Genomic DNA, 21,787 nt, shown 5'->3' with positions numbered 1-21,787 from the left:
CTTATTGTTATTTTGTAATTGCTGCAAGGAATGTAACAAATTATATGCTGCAGCTGAGGGAGAAAGGGGCTGCTTCTGGAGTGGCCTAGGGCCAAGGCCAGGGTGGGTAGGTGATAGATAACTAATTGATAGGGGCCCAGGACCTATTGGCTCCACCCTGCCAGAGGCCCACGGCTATATGCACATTAATGGAGACAGAGTCCCCAGTGGAAAGGAGAATATTACATTGGGGTATTATTAAAAGGATTGAATGTTTATTTGACTGCACGGTGGATATTGAATGTTTCTCTTACCTCGTATTGTAAAATAGGAAATCAATCATGATTACAGAGAGCTTAGAGACCCACTTTGATCCTGCACTTGCTTGGCTGTGCTCCAAGGGGAGTAGTAATTGCTTGAAGAAATGGCTTTTTGTTTGAAGACCAGGGGTAGAGTAAGGGACCTTATCTGAGCCCTAGGAGAACCTTAAGAGGGCATTTGCATTTGAAAAGACCTACAGAGAAAAAAAAATGGCTGTGTTAGAATGCCGGTTGACTAGATACTACACTTGATCTTAGCCAAAAGGCCGAGAAGCGATTGTGGGTTGACTAGAGAAACAAATTCATTGACACTCATATATGTGAATGAGAGAAAGTCATATCAAGAAGTAATTAATTATGCATCAATAAAACAGCCCAGTCCAGCTCAAGTCCATAAGTTCGACATTAGCCCATAAGTTCGATATTAGCCCACGAATTCCTCTTCCGACTCACACAGCACATGCAATGATCGGCCTGAACTGTAACCTGCTAACTTCCTGAATAAACCCCTCGATCAGGACTATTGTGTGTGAGTTTCGTGTGGTCAGGGCACTGAACTAGACAACGTTGCTGGAAAAGGAGAGGGCTGTGGGACACAGAGCCGTCCCTTTCAGAGGCAGTGGCAGCCATCAGTAGGGACCGTGTAGTCCTTCTGGTCTCAGGTCATGGGGATCTTGTGCAATCTGTTCATCCTTTGGATTTATTATTTCTTTGCTTCAGATGGAAAGCGACTCTAACTTGCACCTCACATGGCCACTGAAAAGGTGTTAAAACTCTAATCAGTGTTCACAGTAGGATCTAGAATGTTGTCTTTGTGGACGACGGGATGCCAGTTGACCTTGATGCTCCCAAGACTGTGATCCTGAGCTCCCAGCCCCAGTGGCTGAGAGTTCTTACAACGTTGCCCCCTGTATGCTTCACACTATTCAGGGGTATATTTGCAGGACATGTAAAAACATGTTGGATTATTTTTCTGTCAAGCCTATCTGCATATGTGTGTGTTGCCTTCCCCCACCTGTTTCACATACATGTTTCTTTTATATCTACTCATCCATCATTATTACGGTGATTGCAGTGCGACATATTTTCACATGTTGTGTAGGACAGGGGTAGACCTGGCCCTGTGGGTTTCCTGGACTCCCTTGGGGGACTGATGGTGGTTTCGAACTGCTGACCTTGATGTAAGCAACCCATCACCTCACCCACTATTGCCACCAGAACTCCTCAGTAAGTCACAGCAAGGTCAAGTTAGATGCCTCATTCGACTGATTTCCTGTTTACTTGTTCTGTTAATTACTGAAAGAGGAGTGTTAAAATCTCCTACTTCCTTACCATTATTGCCATTTTTGCTTCCTGTACTTGAAGCTCTGTTACTTGGGGCATATGCATGTAGAATTGTTATGTTTTCTGGTAAGTAGACTCAATTATTATTATATGTTCTTCATCCCTGGTGATAGTCCTTGTTCTGAATGCGACGTTTCCCGAAATCAGGATAGTCCACCATTCATATAATTATTGTTTGCATGGTATGCTTTTAAAACTTCTTTTGAATTTTAGCCTACTTGGATTCTAAAGGCTGCCTTTTAAGTGGAGTGTTCAGAGTATATTTACTTTATGTGATTATTGATACAGTTTGTTTAGATCTAACATGTTGCTATTTGTTCCATCTGGTCCCTTGCTTGTTGTTTTTTCCCCCCTCTTTTACTATGTGGAGTTATTTGAGGTTTTTTGTTTTGTTTGGAAGTGTCCTATTTAATATGTATTATTGGGTTATTGGTTCTCTGGTGGATACGATTAAGTGCTATTCAGATCCCGCTTTAATCAGAAATCATTTCAAGAAGTAATTATTGTCCCGCTGCTAAGATAGCTTTCTGCTGTCTGTTGTTTTAAAGATTGTTCTCAGCTGCAGAGGGCTGTATTACCCAAGGTCGTTCCCTTCTCTGAGGCAGCTCACATCTGGTGATGGATGCCTGGATACTATGAACACCCAGGACACCTCCACAGAACCAATATCACTCCAGAAGGTCACAGGGGCTTGACCCTGCATTCTCACCCTGGCCCCTCGGCTTCTGCTGCCTTCCTTCACAGTTCCTTGCTCACGATCACTCTCAGAGTCTGCTTTGTGGGAACTCGGCCTACAATAAGGTCTGTTTGGTTTGGTTACACTTCCACAGAGTACAGTTTGCCTTTAGATAGCATCTTCATGAAACATTTACAATTACATTTCCCCCTCCTGTCGCCTCTCTGATTGTATATTTGACATACTTAGAAACCTCCAAAATACATGATTATTTCCAGATTTATTAGATTCCTGCAGTGTTGGACTTTGAACCGTGACACTAAATGACAAATACTTGTTTGTTTATTTATTTATTAGGGTATTTTATTGGGGACTTGTACAATGCTTATCTCAATCCACACATGCATCCATTGTGCCAAGCACATTTGTACATTTGTTGCCATGATCATTCTTAAAACATTTGCTTTCTACTTGAGCTGATATCTACTTGATATCAGATCCTCATTTCCCCCCTTCCACCCATTCTCCCCTCCTTCATGAACCCTTGATAATTTATAAATTATTATTATTTTGTCGTATCTTACACTGTTCGACATCTCCCTTCATCCACTTTTCTGTTGTCCATCCCCAGGGAGGAGGTTATATGTAGATTCTTGTAATCAGTTCCCCCTTTCCACCCCACCCTGCCTCCATCCTCCCGGTATCACCACTCTCACCACTGGTCCTGAAGGGATCATCTGTCCTGGATTCCCTGTGTTTCCAGTTCCTATCTGTACCAGTGTACAACCTCTGGTCTAGCCATATTTGTAAGGTAAAATTGGGATCATGAGAGTGGTGGGGAGGAAGCATTCAAGAACTACAGAAAGTTGTATGCTTCATCGTTGCTATCCTGCACCCTGACTAGCTTGTCTCCTCCCCACCACCCTTCTGTAAGGGGGTGTCCAGTGGCCTACAGATGGGCTTTGGGTCTCCACTCTGCACTCCCCCTCATTTACAATGATAAAATTTTTTGTTCTTTGATGCTTGATACCTGATCTCTTCGACACTTCGTGGTCTCACTGGCTGGTGTGCTTCTTCCATGTGGGCTTTGTTGCTTCTGAGCTAGATAGATTGACTACTTGTTTACCTTCAAGTCTTTAAGACTCCAGATGTCATACCTTTTGATAGCTGGGCACCATCAGCTTTCTTCACCACATTTGCTTATGCACACATTTGTCTTCAGCGATCATATCGGGAAGGTGAGCACCCATTGATAAGATTTTTTGTTCTTTGATACCTGGTCCCTTCTACACCTTGTGGTCACACAGGCTGGTGTGCTTCTTTCATGTGTGTGTGTATCTTTCAAAGAAACCTAAAAACGAGGGAAAGGTGTTTTCATAATTACTCATGTTGGTATTATTTCTGCTGCTCTTCGTTTCTGGCCATTTGTTCAAGTTTCCATCTGGTGCCATGTTCTTTTCTTTTTTTTTATCCAAAATGGGCTTATTAGAATGGCTTCCCACTCATTTCGATTCAGGGTCTTTTAGTGCTGCTTCCGTCTGAAGGAGCATCCTTCTGCGAGCCTTGCTTTTCCTCTTGTCGGCTGACAGAGGACAGTAGAGCAGCCAACACACGAAACTACAGTTTGTGCCTGGCTGAAGACCATGGTGATTTTATAGCAGCCTGGGCATTTGACATTCATGAATGAGGAATTCGGGCTCTGCACCAGGTGCTTTTTCTTGTGTCTTCTCTTCTCTTTGCGAGAGGGATGAAGGAGATCCTTTGTGAGAGGCATGATCCCTGGGGAGGTCGTCAGCGCCAGAAAGCCATCTGGTGCCATTTTCATTCGACCTGAAGAACTTCATTGAACATTTTATTTCGCAGTTTCTCCTGCCAGGGAATACCTTGGGTTCTTGTTGAGAAGAGTATTCATTTCTCCCTCTTTTTTTAATCTGACTGTATCTTTGGTGTATCCTTTATCTGACTCTTTTCTTATCTGACCGTATCCTGGCAAATTAGGTTCCAACTTAACAATGTCTGTACATCTTGCTCAGTGATGTTATTTTCTTCACAGTGTATTAGCATGCCCATGATTTCCATTGTTTGTTCCATTTCCCTTCATCTAGCTTTCCTGCCCACCTTCTTACTTCCTCATTGTTTTAGGGGAAATATTGACACGGGCTGTTCTCATGCAGTCGGCTATTTACAAGAGCGCAATATTCACAGGGGTTAATGTTTACCCTATAAGCCAATCTATTCCTTGGCTGAAAGGTAACCGCGAGAAGAAGTAGGTTAATTTCCAAGTTGAAAGGAGTCACATGGTGACCACCTCGGGGGGACCAGCTAGTCTCTGCGAGCTGTAACTCTGGATTATATTTTAGGGATGCTAGCTTTGTTTCTCTCCTGTTCTGTGGACGAGTAGCTCTTGTGTCCCTGGTCAAAAAGATTGTTAGTCAGAGCCAGGCACCATGTAGTTCAGCTTTTAGGAGAGATGAGACTGCGGTTCTTGTGAGCTCTTAGTCTCACAGACTAGCCCCATAGATGAGCCCCGCAGGCTGCCTGCAAGCTCAGAGGCTACTCACTAAACTAGGATGTGGTTTGAGTTGTTGAAGTCCTGTACCTGTTTTGGAGATTTGACCATTTTCAGATATTTCATTCCCAAAATCTTCCCCTTCGTCTGTGGGTTCTTTTGCCTCTTTTGATAGTCTTTGGAGGAGCACAGATATTTAATTTTGACTCGGTTTTACTTATCTAATTTGTCTTCTGTTTGCACATTTGTAATTATGGCTGTTTTTCCCCTTCAGTTTTGAAAAGTTTGGAGAATTCTAGCTTGACCGCTTTCCTCCCCGCAACGCCCCCTCCAACCCCGGCACTTTAAAGATGCTTGATTTTGTTTGACTTACATTATTTCTCTCTGCTGTCCTCCCCCCTCACAAAAAATATACCCCTATGACTCCTTAATGACTGATTTTAGCAATATTGTGGGCAGTAAGTAAGCGCAAGTTTGTTGTGCTTATTCTCCTGAGGGAGCATTTTGGATCTCTGGGGTTAGCGTTTTCATAAAATCTAGAAGCATTTTGGCCGTCCTTATTTTCTTCCTTCATAGAATGCTATTTGTTGCTTCAGGTAAAAGTTTACACAGTACATTAGTCTCTCGTTTAGCAAGCTTTATACAAACTGTCCAATGATTCTGACAGGGTGCTGCCTTCTCATTGCTCCCATTGCTCGTCCTGTTTCTGTCCATCTGGTCTCCCTTTCCCTCCTTGCCTCTCGCCTTTTGCTTTGGACTAAATGTTGATCATTTGGGTGGTTGAAAGGATCATATTACATAGGGGTGATACTGTTTATCGTATAAATTCACCTGTTACTTGGCGGGAAGGTGACCGCGAGGAGTGCCTTTATAACCATAAGTTAAAAAGATATAGACACAGAGCAATAGTTGCAGAGTTTTGCCTAGTGTTTAGTGATCCAGCAGGCCTGGCCTTCTTTAGGAATTTTGTTCTACATTTTCCTCCCCTTTTGCTGGGACGCTCTACTCTGTCCTCCTGACGAGGACGGCTAGGGGTGGTCGCTAGGCCCCATCACGTTCTTCCCGTCTCAGGTTGGAAGAGGCTGTGGTTTGGGTGGTCTCTGAATCCTATGGGCTGATTTCTTCTTCGAGCCTTGGATTTCCTTCATTCCCTTTGCTCTGCTTGAACAGAGGCCAGCAGGCGTGCCTTAGATGGCCACTGGCACGCTTTAACACCCCAGATTCGAGTCACAAAACTAATGCGTAGAACATTAACAGTCTTATGCAAACCATAAAACCATGCTTCTAAGGACTTTTAAAAAATATTTTATTGGGAGCTTTTACAGATAGAATAATTATCCACAATTCAATTAGCTGGAGCATAATCATACAATCGCTGCCACCATCATTTTCAAAACCTTTTCTTTTATCTTGAACTCTTGGATATCAGCTCCCCTTTATTCCCCTCCCTCCTCCAACCTACCCCCTACCTCAGAACCCTTATTATATTATAAAGAGTTGTTATTTTCCTTATCTTACATCATACATTGTATCCATTCCCCTGTAATTCTGTAAGCCCATCTGTAGGCAACTGGACATCCCGTTACAGAAGGGTTGCAGGGAGGAGAAGAGCCAGTCAGGGTGCAGTGTAGCAACGATGAAACATACAACTTTCCTCTACTCCTTTAATAATTCCTCTCCCCCGCTCCCCGGTATCATGATCCCAATTCTACCTTACAAATCTGACTAGACGAGAAGATGTACACTGGTACAGATAGGAACTGGAAACACAGGGAATCCAGGACAGATGATCCCTTCAGGACCAGTAGTGAGAGTAGCCATACCAGGAGAGTGGAGGGAGCGTGGGGTGGAAAGGGGGAACTGATTATAAGGATCTACATATAACCTCTTCCCTAGGGGATGGACAACAGAAAAGTGGGTGAAGGAAGATGTCAAACAATGTAAGATATGACAAAAATAATTTATAAATTATCAAGGGTTCATGAGGGAGGGGAGACTAGGGAGGGAGGGGGGAAAAAGAGGAGCTGATGCCAAGGGCTTAAGTGGATAGCAAATGTTTTGAGAATGATGATGGCAACAAATGTACAAATGGGCTTGACACAATAGATGGATGTATGGATTGTGATAAGAATTATATGAGCCCCCAATAAGATGATCAAACAAACAAGGGGATCTCCCGGGCCAGTGACATTCGATGCAGAGAGGTCAGCTGAGAAAGTGATGAGGACTCTGTTTTGGAACTTCAAGATCTTTATAGATTTTCTTGAAGGACACAGGGCAATCACAAGAACTTAGGGAGAAATGTTAAGGAACACTTTAAGGAAAAACACCGAAAGGAAGGAGGTCAGGAATGTTGCAACAAGGAATTTCCCCCTTCCCTATGGCAGTGCACCTGCGCATTCTTTGTACAAGCAGGGGCTGCCCTGTGGGGCTTCTCTGTTGTTGAAGCCTCACCCCATCTCCCCTACAGCCCTAATCTTGGTCCTTCAGCCCTTCTGTCCACAAAGCACACAGAACATTTAAAATTCCCTCTTACACAGTTGGAGTCCGCGAGTCTGCCATGTGGAGGCCGTGTCATTCAGGCTCCGAGAGCGATACGCACTGCTTTCAGATGGACACAGACCTACATGGATGGTGTGTTGCGAAGCAATCGTATCACATTTTGATAGTCTCGGTTCAGAGACAGCGCACAAAGAAACAAGTACAAGGGGGCCTTAACACACTCATGGATTTTTTTCAAGCAGCTTTTTGAAGCCCCTTCCTATGACTCCAGATATGTACATGCACATTCATGCCCATTTGCCTTCCTATATACAGGTATACGGACAAGTCTTCCTATGGAACCACATGGGATTTTTGTTATTACTGTAGCTAATTGTATGTCACATACTGAAACCATCCATTCTTCTTGTGTACGTACTTTCTTCATTTATCCCAGTCAGGTTGTACAGATAGTACCCATGTGTACCAAGGGTCTATTATCTAGAAAGTGATTCTCCTTCCTGTCCACGACAACCAGAGAGTGTGTGTGTGTATAAATATGAATATGAATTCATATATATATAAATGAGGGAGTACGCTAAAAACACCGGGAATAAGCTCCACTGGACAGAGCTTTCTTAGTACACATTTTCCCCACTAAGTGAGCATCAAGGAACTTACTCTGAGTTAGTACACCCACTGGTGTCTTCTGGGAAGGTTCGCTCTGGTCACAATCAATTTTTCATACAAGCAGTGTGTGTACTTATGTATTTTTTCTGTGTGTATATATATATTCTCGAGTGTCTATGATAGTGGGACTATGCAATCTTTGCCCTTTTGTGATTGAATTATGTCACTCACTCTGTGTCCTCCAAATGTGTTACAGGATGTTTGTGGACTTCTCACTCATTTTTGTTGTGTAATAAATAGTCCATTATGTATATGTAGTACAATTTGTTCATCCATTCATCCATCGGTGGGCACGTTAGTTGTTTCCATCTTCTTGCTGTTGTGAATAATGCTGTGATGAATATCAGCTGGCCATCATGTTTTTGGAATCCCAGGGGTGTAGTGGTTATGAATGGGGCTCGGATCTGTATGGATTCAGCAGGAGAAAGACTGGTCTTTCTACTCGCATAAACAGTTACAGTCTCAGAAACCTAGAGCGGGTCACTCAGAGTCAGCATTGACTCGATGGCAGTGAGGTTTTTGAGCATTATTTCTTTAAAGATTTTCTATATTTCTCAGAACGTCAGTTAGTCACAGAGTAGAGTGATTTGATATCATACTGCAGGTCATGGAGTAGTCCTTTCTTTTCAGCCCTCCTCCTCCCTATACTTTGTTTTATCTAGTTTTTATTACTGTGTCCAAAAGTGCATGGATCTTACATTTCCATAGTGTTTCATCATTGTTAATCCCATCCAAATGACTCTTTTAGCTTACATGTTCTATCTCATTTCTATAAATTCCTTTAAAAATATTTTTTTATTCTCTCTTCATTATGTTCATGCTCTCCTTTAATTCTTTGGGTATATTTATAATAGTGTTTTAAAATCCTTCACCAGTAATCCCATCATCTCTGTCATTTCTGTGTGTGTTTCTGTTGACTTTGTACCCTCTTCTTTATGGGTCACACTTCCCTGCTACTTCCCATGCATACTAAATTTTTATTCTATATCGTGCATTTTATTTTATTAAAAATTGTTTTCAGTGTGCTGTTAAAATATTTCATGGTGGAATGCCAGATTTGTTGAATCCCTTTACAAAGTGACTTCAGTATGCTGGTCCATAAGTTTGCTTCTACATCAACTTGATCGTTTCAAGGTTTGTCCTTGGGGCACTGTGCAATAAGCATTAGGATGCTAACTCCAAGGCTGGCAGTTCAAATCCACCAGCCACCCAGCAGTAGACAGATGAGGCTGTCTGCTCCTGTCGAGGTGTACAGTCTCAGCAACCCCATATACGGTTGCTGAAAGTCAGACCTGGCTCCATGGCAGCAGGCTTGACTTGATTATTGTGGCTTGAGAATCGCTTTTCCTTCGCTCCACTGCTGAGGGTCCACTGAAGGTCCTCTGTGTTTAATAAGTCTTGCTGGTGTGAGCTCAGGAAATTTCCCAGTTCTTTGTCAGTTAGTTCATAGAGTGCTTTAGCTTATAGCTCCTCTAACTTTCTTTGCTTGAGAATTCAGAGTTACCTTACTGTTTGAATATTAAATATTCTGGGAAAGTACCATAAGAAAAAACATTTTATTATTACTACTACTACTATTATTAAATGTTTTAAAAGCATAGCCAGAATATTCCTTAAAAGTGAGTGTGAAAAAAAATAAATTAAAAAATGTGAGTGTGTTAGTCTGGGTAGACTAGAGAAACAAATTCATAGAGACACACATGTGTATAAAAGAGAGTTTTGTATAAAGGGTATGTGTACATTAAGAAAGCATCCAACCCAGTCCAGATTAAGTCTGATATTAGCCCTTATGACCGATACCAATCTATGAAGTCCTCTTCAGACTCACATGCAATGATGCTGAATTCAGGACAATCACAGGTGAGTAGGTAGAAAGTCTTTGGATCTAGTGGTGTTGTAAGCATCTCAGCGCTGGCAGAGGTCTCCACGTGGCTTCTCCAAAACCCAGGGCTGCATCAGGGTAGGTCCATGTGGCTTCTCAGAGATATCTTGCAGGAAGTGAGCCTTGTCAATAGAATCTCCAAGGGACTGACTTGAGGGTGTGTGTCTCCTGCCTCCAAGGAGGAAAATACTGGAGTTCCCAGAATTCTCAGGAGCAGGCCATACCCACACAAAGGCCTCATTGGCTATGACCCAATTGACCGACTAGACTCCACCCCATTCACTCTTAATCCTCTCAACTCCCATTGACACCAGATTCTGTAACGATCACAGTGAGGATGGTGAGATTCCATCTTAAGTACTTCGTACATATTATTGGGAGGGGCCGGTTCCTACAGGATGCCATAAAGTAGCAGGTTGGTGAACGGGACCTTCAGGCAGAGCGATTGACACATCAGCTCTTACCAGTTGGATCATGTACAGCGATGATGGTTCGGATGGCGCAGGACTGGGGAGTGTTTTGTTGTATGCGTGGGGTGGAAGCAGCTTAAGGGCACCTCACCACTGTAGCGATTGTCTTAGGACCGGTTTTCATGGGGTCACACCCCTGAGCTTCCTCCTTTACCGATGCTGATCTCTGCGGGTTTGTACAGTTTTTGCCCGTTCATCTGTAGTGCGTGCCCACTGCTTTTGCTTTGGTGTTTGCGGGGACAGTTCCTTGATGTCATTATCAATGTCCATGGATTTGTTTCTCACCCCGTCTGTGGGCTTTCTGTGTTCCAATGTGGCAATTCTGAAAGAAAAATAACACCAACAAACAAACTATGCAGCCATCCAGGTGGCCACCATCCTGAATCTGGAAGGAGGGTTCAGGTTCAGTATACCACTGGGCAGCCTCTGCTTCCCGTCTCTGTAATAGTGGAGGCACATGTCAGACTGTACCCTCCTTCTTCTGTGTCCCTGGGCATGTGAGATACAGAGCAGGCTTGCCAGCAGTACTACACTGGCCCCGAGTGTGAAACAATGTTTCATTGTTTAAGTCATTGAGACTGAGAGGGGTTTCCCTACTACAGATTAAGCTGCTTTGCCAGCTAGGAGTGTGGTAACTTGTTTCATTCAGTTGACCTCCAGGCAGATGCCACCGAGGTAACAGGAGTGAGGAGCAGGGTGGAGGGAAGGAGAAAAGTCAGGGACAAAGCAGTTTGAGAACCACGTCTCGTTGGAGGTTCTGTCGTATTTGTGGGGTTGGTAATAGCATATACAGTTAATTGGAAACAGATCAATAGCTTGCTACATTTTCATTTTCTTGAAGCTTGCCAAGTTTTAGAGCACGGTTCTCAACCTTCCTCATGCCTGACCCTTTCATACAGTTCCTGGTGTTGTGGTGACCCCCAACCATAATATTATTTTCGTTGCTACTTCATCACTGTCATTTTGCTACTGGACTCTTGGGCGTGTGCACATGTACACTATGCAGTGTGACGCCTACTCCGTGAAATGATTCAATGTACTCATGATAGCAGGACTTCTCAGAAGCTCTGAGAATCGGGGCCCCTTCTACTTTTTGAAGTGAAGCAAGCCCCAAATTAAAAATAATTTAAAACTGTGTTCTATTCCTAGTGTTTCCCTTGTCAGATCCATGAACTCACAGCTCTTGTCGCCATTCATTGTGTCCAGCACATTGTTGCCATCATCATTTCGAAAACTCTTTCTCCTGGAGCCCTTGATATCAGCTCATCCCTCCTCCCCCATCATGATATTTTCAATCGCCTCAGACACAGGTGACAATTAGGCATTAAATCAGGGAGACTGAAAAAGAACGATGCGTTTGGATTGTGGTGCTGGCAAGGAATACAGGAAGTCATGCGGAATGTCAACCAAACAAACAAACCTGCCTGGGAAGGTTCCTCAGTATCAAGCATGGCAAGACTTCATCTCATATACTTTGGATACGTTGTCAGGAGAAACCGGCAAAACCCAGGAAGGCCCTGCACAAGATAGACTGCCAACACGAGATAGATAGACACAACATGAGAGTAGTTGTGAGGACGGCGTGTGTCTGGGCAGTGTTTCATTGTGTGGTGCTTAAGCTTGCGATGGGTCAGAACCGACTTGTTGATGGCACCCAACAGCATGCCCCATCGCTGCTTTCCGATTTCTTGTTCTCTGCTTGTGATGACCCAGGAGAGGAGAGACCAGGCTACGCGTGCTCCTGATACACAGAATGCCTTAATGGCAGACCCCCTGCCATAATTCCCAGAGTGGACATTTGTTAGCTTTGGTTTGCTTCGTTATTTTGGCCTTTCAGCTTCCAGCCACCGCCTTTCTGGTATTGGACGTGGTCTTTGGTATTCTTGCAGCTCTATCTAAAGAAAACAAGACACAGCCCAACTTGCTGTGCAGCTCTCCACCCTCACCTTTCATTGTCAGTTTAATATTTGATCCATGAGTCACGGTGGCAGAGATGGAAACTGATTCTACAAGTTCAATGATGTGGATTTTTTCTAGAGGCACAACATGTGGATGCCCAAAGCAGGAACAACCTGGATGTGTCAGGGGAACCCAGCGTGAGCTGATAACGAGATGGGAGGCCAAGGGACTGGTTATTACATAGAACTCGATTGGTCAAGGTCTTAGGAAATCATGGGAGGATTAAAATAATGGACTAATCCGGTTTCCACTTTTAAAAGATCATTCCAGTTGCTGGACGGAAGATCTATGGTAGCCACTCAAGAATGGAAGCAGGTGGTCAGTTAAGAGACTTTCTTGTTCATTGCTAATGGTAGGGGCTCAGAACAGAGATGATGGGCAGTGGTAATACACTTGGAAAAAAGTACCTTGATGGTGTATGTGCTTTTGAGATGAACTTGTTGATGGACTACATGGGAGGTGTGTTAGTCCGGGTAGACTAGAGAAACAAATACATAGACACTCATGTGTGTATAAGAAATAGCTTTATATACAAAAGCAACTGAATTTTGAGAAAACATCCCAGCCCAGCCCAGATTGAGCCCATAAGTCCGATATCCATCTATAAATTCTTCAGACTTATACACAACGCATGCAATGATGCTGGATGCAGACAGATCACAGGCCAGTGAAAGTCTTGTGGATCCAGTGGCGGTGGAAACATCTCAGCGCTGGCAGGGGTCTCCACGTGGCTCCTTCACCTCCAGGGCTCTAGCATAGCTGCAGATGTCTTCTCAACAGGAACGTCACACCTTTAGTGAGCTATTTATCTCCTTAGCGCCTCCAAATGAGGTCATCCAGCTGCAACCTGATTGACAGACTAAACTCCACCCCTTCACTCTTAAATCTCAAATTGACAACAGATTATGTAACTACCACAGGAGGAGTAGAGAATGACTCCCAAACTTTTGAGGTGAGCAGTTGGGTTATTTGGAACCTCGTTGACTTCAGTGCAGCGTTGCGGTGGTTGGGTGCTGTTGAATTGCTTCCAACTCACAGCAACACCATGATCACTGCCCGGTCTTCCATCATCCTTACCATTGTTGTTATGCCTACCCCACCTGGTCCTGTGGTTGCACTATGCTTGAGCCCATTGTGAACAGTCACTGTGTCAATCCGTCTTGCTGAGTCTTCCTCTTTTTCACAGACCCTCTACCCTTCTCTAGGGATTGGTCCCTCTGATAACATGTTCAGAATACATAAATGAGACAACGTCTCATCATCCTTGCTTTCTCAGGTGAATGCTGGCTGTTATTTCTTCCAAAGCAGACTTGTTTGTTGCTCTGGCAGTCCACTGCCCTTCACCAACTCCCAAACGCAAGTGCGTCAATCCTTCGCCCTTCCTTACTCGGTATCCAGCTTTGCAGGCACATGAGGTTATTGAAAAGACCAGGCTTGGGTCGGGGGCACGTTAGCCCTCGACGTGACATCTTTGCTCTGAAACACTTTCAAGAGGTCGTTTGCAGCAAACTTGCTTTGATTTCTAGACTGCTGCTGCCAGGGGCATTGATTGGGGACCCAAGTCAAACGAAGTCCTTCCATCATTCTGCCATTTATCATGATGCTGCTCGTCGGCTCGATTGTGAGGCTGTTTATGATGCGGTAGAATCCATACGGAAAGCTGCAGACCTTTATCTTTGTCAGTGAATGCTTGAAGTCCTCGTGGCTTTCAGGAAGCACGATTAGCTCATCTGCATGCACACTGCAGTTTAATGAGTTTTTCTCCAATCCTGAGGAGGCATCCTCCTTCACCTAGTCATACTGTGGAATTACTAAGTGCCATATACGAAGCCAGAGGACCCCATTAATACCGCTTCATACTGGGCACAGAGTAGCCTGCGATGCTTTGTTAAAAGGCCAGATAATGAGTTACCTTGAGAAATTGTACAAGGAGGCCCGTCATTAAAATGTTGTTGAGAATAGAGTCCTGGTGGCATAGTAGGTTCTGCACTGAGTTGCAGCCTCCACGGCGGGGAGATGCTGGATTCCACGGGATTCTTCCCTCCACGGCGGGGAGATGCTGGATTCCACGGGATTCTTCTGTGCATTCTCTCCCTTTTGTTGAGAATTACTCGCTAGAATCTTTCATCCGAATGTTGAGTAATGGAAGCCGGACACCATCCCGTTCTGTCTCGTGGCAAAGGAAGAACTTGGAGTTTGAAGAGGACGGGGCACCACTCCCACTTGCTAGACAAGATCTTCAAGCGCTGGGGGCCCAGTTTTGAGTGTGTAGATTGAAGGAGGGTGTGATGTTCTTTGGGGGTAAGGATGGGGAGCCCTATTCCACCTGCTGCTTGCTATTCTGCGAGCAGGTCTCAGCGCTCTCACTTCCTCGACTGGACCCCACTCACTATTCCTCTGCATTCCCACCTGTGCCCCTTTAGTGTGTGGGGTGGGATTGCAGACGTTGTTGGGGCCACTTGGCATACCGAAGATATCGGCATCCTTCTGCCCATTAATTTGCTCATTCTTAAAGATAGGATTCTGTCCTGGTTCATGGTGCTGCGCCCCTCCCACTCCCAGGTGGGAAACAGGAGTCCAGGCAAGAGTTGGGACATTGCACCTTCTCAGGCTCCGCGCACATCGCGGAGCAGCGTGCGTTTGGGGGGTGGGCTCGAGCGCTGGGAGTGGCAATCCGGGGTGCCGTGACTGGGGGTGTCCCGGAGCGCAGTCGACCTCGGCCCAGTCCTGCCGTTCCTGCACGCACACCCCTTCCTCCATCCAGCCCCTACGCGCGGGCAAGTTTTCCCGGAGGGCGCAGGCTGGGGGGCGGGGCCTCCGTGTTGTTGTTTCCCGGGGCCCCGCCCCCGAGGGGGGAGCGCCGACCACGCGGCCAGAGGGCCAGCCTCCCCTCCCCCTCCCCGCCCAGCCCAGCCCGCCTGCCTCTTTGTATCAAACATCCGGGTTTCCCCGCTGGCTCGGCTCCGCGGCCGCGGCTCAGGAGCCATTTTGGACTCGGTTCAGCTCCCCTCCCCCCGCCCCTCCCCCGTTCATGGCCCCTCCGGACTCGGCCCCTTCGCGCGGGGCCTGGGCCCAGCCCCGCAGCGCTATGCCCGAGCCGGGCGCACCCCGGCCCGCGCCCCGCCGCCGCCCCCCGGCCCCCACGCCACCCCGGAGCCCAGGCCACAGCCTGCGGCGCCCGCAGCGTTCCTGAGCCCGGCCACCCCGACCCGCACGCCGTCCCAGGACCCGGGCGCACGGAACGCGCCGGAACGGACCGAAGGAAGGAGGGTGCAGCTGCCCAGCCCCGCGCGGCCCGGGAGCCCCGCGCGGCCCTACCCGCGGGCTCCGGGCGTCCGCGGGGCGGCGCCGCGGAACATGACGGCACCCTGGGCGGCCCTCGCCCTCCTCTGGGGATCGCTGTGCGCGGGTAAGGGCAGGGCGCCGCGGGGAGGGCGTGCGGGCTGCGTCCCGGGCGCCCGGCGGTGTTTACCAACAAAGGGTGGGCCCGTGACCACCTCGCGGCGCCACCTGCACCCTGCCCGCCCCTCGGCGAGGCGCGCCGCGGGCTCGGGGGGCGCCGGGTCCCCGGCTCGCTAACTTGCGGGTACAATGTTTTCCGTGCGGTTGGCTGCGGGACTTGGGATCGCGGCGGCGCCCCCGGGTCTGCGGAGTGCTGCGCACGGGTCGGAGGCGTCCCCCGCGAGAGGGGCTGGGAGCTGGAGCCCCACGATTGGGTTTCGGGCTCCGTGGGTGCGCAGAGCCCACGGTGAGTGCATGGGGGAAATAAAGACAAAAAAGCGGGAGACTGGGGAGACGGCCAAGCGGGGCGGGCAGATCTAACCGGGGGGTGGGGGTGATGGGATCGGAGGTGCAGCTGGGGCTGGGGGGCCGGCTGCGCGCCCCGGGAGCCTCGAGAGGCGGAGAGGCGAAGGGGGCGGCTTCGCTTGGCCGGGAGGCGTTTCCCCGCCCGCCACCCCACTCGGAGCTGTGTGGGTGCCTGCTTCCCAGCCCGCTCGGGCGTTTCGCCCTGGCTCCCACCTGTGCTGGCTCCTCGCGAGCCCGCCGCGGGAAGACAGCTTTGTTTTGGACGCCTGCGAGGAGGGGGTGGGGCAAGAAGGGAAACCAACAGGTCCGTTTCACTCGGGCCTTCGGGAGGCGCATGGCCGTGTCCCCAACTTGCCAACGACCCCGGGACTAGCCGTCAGTCCACCTGCGCTTCGGGGCGCTGTATGGGTACAAGTGTGTAATCGTGGAGTTGCTCCAGGGAAACGTTCTTTCTGGAAGTACGCAGACCCGATTCCTGCCTCCCCAGGGTGCCGGGGTGCGCTCAGATCCGGCGGGCGCACCGCGAACCACCTCCGGGGTTTGGTTCTGGTGACTAAGGGCAGCCCTTGGCAGTGTGGGGAGCTGAGTGTTCCCGCTTGGCTGGAGAAGTCGGGGGCTGCCGGGCGCACTGGTGCGCGCCCTGGGCTCTGGGTCCCGCGCGTCTTTGTTCCCAGCCCCCATTACACATGCAGCGCGGGTCCCTAGCCGCCGTGGTGGCGGTAGCGCGGAGTCTGGGAAACCCGTGGGGGGTGGGGTCTGGCTTGGAGGGGCGGGGCTGGGACACCCTCCCTCCCGTGGGCTCTGAGGGTGTGCGGTTGAGGAATTTCTACCCCATCCTCACCCCTACTTTTCCCCACCTCCTTTGTGAAGTTGAGTGACTCAGCTGTCTACACGGAGAGAGTTTTGTATTTGGGTCTGGGAGCTGCTGCGCAGCCTCAGTGTAAGGACCAGAAGATAGGAACACTCTCCGCGCCTCCCCCCGCCCCCCTGCAATCTGTGCCTGGGCGCCCCGTGGGAGGGGGGTCTCAGGACTTGCCTGGGGCCACATCTTGTAGCGGCAAAGTGGTGGTCTTACTGAGCGTAGACTTCTCTTCCTGTCCCTTTGTTAAATGTTGCTGATGGGACCGCAGAGAGCCCGCTCCGGGGCAGTTGATTTTAAGATGCTTTAGCGAAGCGTGTGGCATGGGGATTCTGAAGTGCACAGAGCAGGCACTGGCTGCAGAGGCAGGATGGCAGCCATCTGACTTCTCGAGAAGGAAGTTCACCTTGTTGCTAAACTCTCGTGGGCTCCGGATCCCTAGACAGACCTGGTCTCAGCCCCAGGGCTTCCAACCAGGACCACCTGCTCACCGTCCTTCACCCCCTAGCTGGGTAGAACATGCACTTTGGATCCTAGAAAGGCTGCATTCACACCCCCCCACCCTCTACTCCCCATCCATCAGATGCAGTCCAAACATCAAAACTCCTTCCTACTCAGGAAGGAAGGTGGAAGTTGCTGACCGACTGATGGCTACTACCTTGCCCTGGGAGCGCCTGGTACTCTCCTGCCTTTGTTCTCAGGGACAACCTGTCCTGCTGTTTGGCAGCGCCCCCCATCCCTGCTGCACACAACAGCCCTCCCAGAAGGCAGCTTTAGAACAGAGCTGTTGGACAGAACTACCATGCAAACCATACATGTAACTTAAGTTCTTCTAGTCGCCACAAAAAGAGAAACATGACATTACTTTTCATAATGTAGCGTACAGAGCCGAATATGTACAAAATAATCTTTTCAACATGTAGTCAATATTAGCAAGAAGTGAGGTAGCCCAGACCCAATATGTCTGTGCTACACTTGGAGAGCACTTCATTTCAGATTCTCCACATTGGAGGTGCCTCACAGTCACCTGTATCCCTGGCTCCAGCTCAGACTTAGAGAGCAAGGCTGAGGTGGTTGTAACAGTGACACACGGTCCTGGTCCTAAGATTGGTGTTCAGTTAGCCCTGCACGTCTTTCTGGGTCCATGCCTGGCCCTGTATGCTCTAGAGACTATGACCCCATTGTCTTTCCCTTCTGTTTTCTCGTTAGCTTTGGAGGCGCTGCCGATGCCACCACACTAGCTTGTCATTGCAAACTAGGATATGGGAAAGGGCCCAGGGGATGTCTAGGTGATAATTTTCAGGTGGGCCTCAGTTCTGTCTGGAACAGGACTTCTCAGCCTTGGCACTGTTGGTAATTTGGATCAGATAACTCTTGTGTGCACCGGACAGCATCGGGGGAGGATGGATGGTCCTGGGCATGGCTATTGAGCAGCCTCCTTCTCTACCTACTAACATCCCCCCTCCGATTAATGGTGGGAGGTGGGGTTTCCCCCAAACCTTTCGCTTCGCTCAAAGGGCGCTCAGGCTGTGTGTGGTATGAAATTCGTGGTTCACGAGATCCGCTCGCCTGGCGTCCTTGAGTTTTGCCAGAAGTGGTTCGGGTTTCAAGGAGGCGGCGGTTGTGGGTGAGCAAGCCCAGCGGAGCCAGCCGGGGTGGCAGGACTGGGCGGAGCCTGCCTGTCCACACCCGCCCCGCCACGACCGACTGCTGCCTGGAGGTTAGCTCCCTGCGTCTGCCTCCCACGCGGGCAGCATGTCAGGAAGTGCCTGTTGCTGGGGCTCTCCTGCCCCGCACCCGCTCTCTGCTCACCTGGGCACCGCCGGAGCTGGAGCGGAGGCTGCGGAGGCTGCGCGTGTCTGCCAAGAGGAGCGCTGGGGGTGGTAGCAGGACGTGGGCATGCCCTTCCCCCGGAGTGGGCCTGCTGGGTGGCGCTCTGAGGAGCTGCAGCGACTGTGGGCCGGGGGCTCCGAGGACGGCCACACCAGGGCTGCTGGGCAGCCTCTCCCAAAAGGTAGGGGCAGATGTCTGTACCCCTCCTTGGGCTTCAGTGGCCATGTTGGAATGGGGGGCAGGACTAGAGCTCCTCCTGGACCAGGAGAAGTGGGGTGGGCAGAGCGGCCGGTGGCTACGGGCAGTCTGATGGAAGTGTCTGGTCTCTACAGAGCCATGTTGGTGGGGTCTGGGCTTGGCAGACTGGCAGCCGCCTGTGCCCGTCCAGTGGGTTGTGGTGTGCTCCGAGCTCGTCTGGGCAGGGTGTTTTGGAGGGTTGCTCCTCTTCAGGGTTGAAACTCAGCGAGGGGCACGACTCGCAGCCCTGGAAGCTGACGAGAGATGGGCGTGTGCCCTGGGAAGACAGCCCAGCCCAACCCAACGCACTTACAGTGCCCTCGATGGAAGCCGACTCCACAGCGACCCCACCGGTCAGCGTGGAACTGCCCCTGTGGGTCTCCCGACTGGAACTCTTCCCGCCAGCGGAAAGCCTCGTCTTTCCCTCTTCCAGCCGCTGGTGGTTTTGAATCGTGGACCCTGCGGCGAGCAGCTCAACTCTTAACCGGCTGTGCCACAGGATCTGTGATGATGGGGAACATACCCTTAAAGCCCCCGTTTCCAAGTGCTCCGCGCCCCTGACCTGTTATTTTAAGGGGGCTGCTTGCTGGGGTGGAGACCTGCGTATTTATTTCATTCTCTTGTCGTCCTCCCAGGGTGGTTCTTCAACAGTGGCGCTAGCGGCCTCCTCAGAATTCTTTGTCTTCATGCGCCCCCTCAGTCTATCACCAATTCTTTGTTCCAAAATAGATACTCCGCCCCTTTGTTTTTGGCTTCCTTGCCGTCTCTGGTTCTCTACCAGATCTGCAGGCCCAACCCAGTCCCAGAGGGGTCCTGCTCCCTGTGGTTCTGGTGGTGCCCGGGATGGAGATGGTGCCTGTTGGCTCGGGATGGGGAGAGACGGAGATTTGTCTGCCTTTTTCAAGTCTCTGTTATTTCTAAACTTGGTCAGTGGCGGCGGCTCTGTCTGAGACAAGTGGTGGGCGCTGGAGATCTGTGGTGGTTTGGGGGGTCTGAGGGTGTGTCGGCCATGCTTCCTCCTGACCCAGAACCGTGTTTAGGCAGCTGTATGCTCGGCTCTGACTCTCTGCGCCCGGCTGTGTGTGTACATGTGCCTCTGCAGGCCCTCATGGGGACTGGCAGCACCAGCTGTGTGTTTTCATTCATGGACACGTGATCGCTGGAAGTGGGTCTTGGAAAGGAAGCTGGCTCGCCTGGGCAGACCTGGTCCTCCTCCTGAAAGGATGGTCTCAGCCTTGGGGGGTGGGGGACCCTGCCGCCTTGCCCCTCCGTTTCTGGGCTGGAGCTGAGGTGTTTTTCGAGGTGAACTCGTGCTCTTGTTGGTGAATGTTGTTCTGCCTACTATTTCAGTTCTGCCCCAGCAACTTAGGAAGCTAAAATTAGTTCTGGGAAAGAGAAAGGAAGGCTGGTTGGAAATCCAAGCCTTTGGCTGGAGGATGGCGACGGTTGCTGTCCTGGGTTTGTGACTGAGCATTTGTAGGATGTGACCAGACCAGCTGTTGTCTGTCTGTCTGTGGAGAGGGAGGGGCCCTTGTTTGCCTCCCTGATCTGAAGCAGTTGAAACAGGAGGCTGATTCACTTAAATGTTACCTCAGGACAAGAACGGTTTGTTGCAATGATGCGACACCGTATCATGCCCACCTCCCTGACAACAATCGTTGCAGACAAAGTGGGTGCTTAAGCAAATGTGGTTAAGAAAACGGATGGTGCCCGGCTATCAAAAGATAGTGTCTGGGGTCTTAAAGACTTGGAGTTTAACAAGCGGTCGGTCATCTATCAGAGAAACAACAAAGCCCACATGGAAAAAGCACACCAGGCTGTGTGATCATGAGGTGTTGCTGGGAAGAGGCACCCCAAGTTAAAAAACACACATTCAAATTGATATGAAAGGAACTGGATATAGTGGAGACCCAGAGTCCACCAGCAAGACAGTTCAACAGTCCCCCTTCATAGGGTGTCACAGAACGGAGGATAAATTCAGGGTGCAGTGTGGCACGGATGGACCACATCACTATCCTTTAGTTCTTTAAGATTTCCTCCCCTTACTCTTGGGGTTCGTACGTGATCTACCTCATTGGCCATGTTAGACTTGGGCATGCTCTTGGGTAGGTTCATTTGTAGCTTTAAGATCACGCAGTTCATGGCAGTCAAGATAGATGACCTTCAGAGACAGTGACAGGAGTAAGGGTTCTCAGAGGGGACAGGAAGTGAGATGTGGGGGAGAGGGCAGTTGGTAGCATTAATGATGTATAGCCCCACCCAATGGACTGAACAGCAGACCTGTATGGGAAGAGATGTATTGGAATGAGTTAAGATACATCAATAACAATATTATTTTTAAAAAAATAAAGGAACAGGAGACTGACTTGGAGGAAGGTTCTCCCCATGTTGATGGCAGGGTTTCCCCCCCCTCTAACTAAGGCATTGATGCATGCTGTTTCCAGGTATGAGGATGCCTGAAAAGTCTTTTAATGCCCTTTGATGTCTAGTGTCATTGACAATTCCTACGTGTCCCCCGCAAGTATCTATTGACTCGGAATGCATATGTGAGTTCTCAGAGCCCTGGGCTGGCAGCCTTAGGTCAGGAATCCCAAACATACTTCTATTTCTATTTCACCCAAATTTTGGCATTCCCTTCAGGTACCCCGATTGGGAAAGTCCTCAGTAGTAGGCATTTCCAGGTCTGGGGCTGCTGTTGTGGACAGCAGGGTGAGCTGGTGCGTAGACCTCATGAGGAGGGG

General features: G+C 49.2%; 1 protein-coding gene and 1 pseudogene across 1 annotated transcript in view; one reads left to right on the top strand and one right to left on the bottom strand.

Annotated features, from left to right (window-relative positions):
• Positions 1-411: 411 nt before the first annotated feature.
• LOC142455656 (U2 spliceosomal RNA) lies at positions 412-577 on the bottom strand (annotated as a pseudogene).
• Positions 578-15,384: 14,807 nt separating this feature from the next.
• ACVR2B (activin A receptor type 2B) overlaps positions 15,385-21,787 on the top strand; it is a 32,749-nt gene continuing 26,346 nt past the window's right edge. Inside the window, exon 1 of the mRNA XM_075556037.1 lies at positions 15,385-15,719. Within this exon, the coding sequence (XP_075412152.1) occupies positions 15,668-15,719 (52 nt within the window). The 5' untranslated portion in view covers positions 15,385-15,667. The remainder of the gene's footprint in view (positions 15,720-21,787) is intronic.

The sequence above is a fragment of the Tenrec ecaudatus genome, chromosome 8 (assembly GCF_050624435.1).
Source record: "Tenrec ecaudatus isolate mTenEca1 chromosome 8, mTenEca1.hap1, whole genome shotgun sequence".
In the NCBI taxonomy this organism is placed as follows: Eukaryota; Metazoa; Chordata; class Mammalia; order Afrosoricida; family Tenrecidae; genus Tenrec; species Tenrec ecaudatus.
Note: the sequence above shows the minus strand (reverse complement) of the source record. Positions and strands in the feature narration are given on the sequence as shown.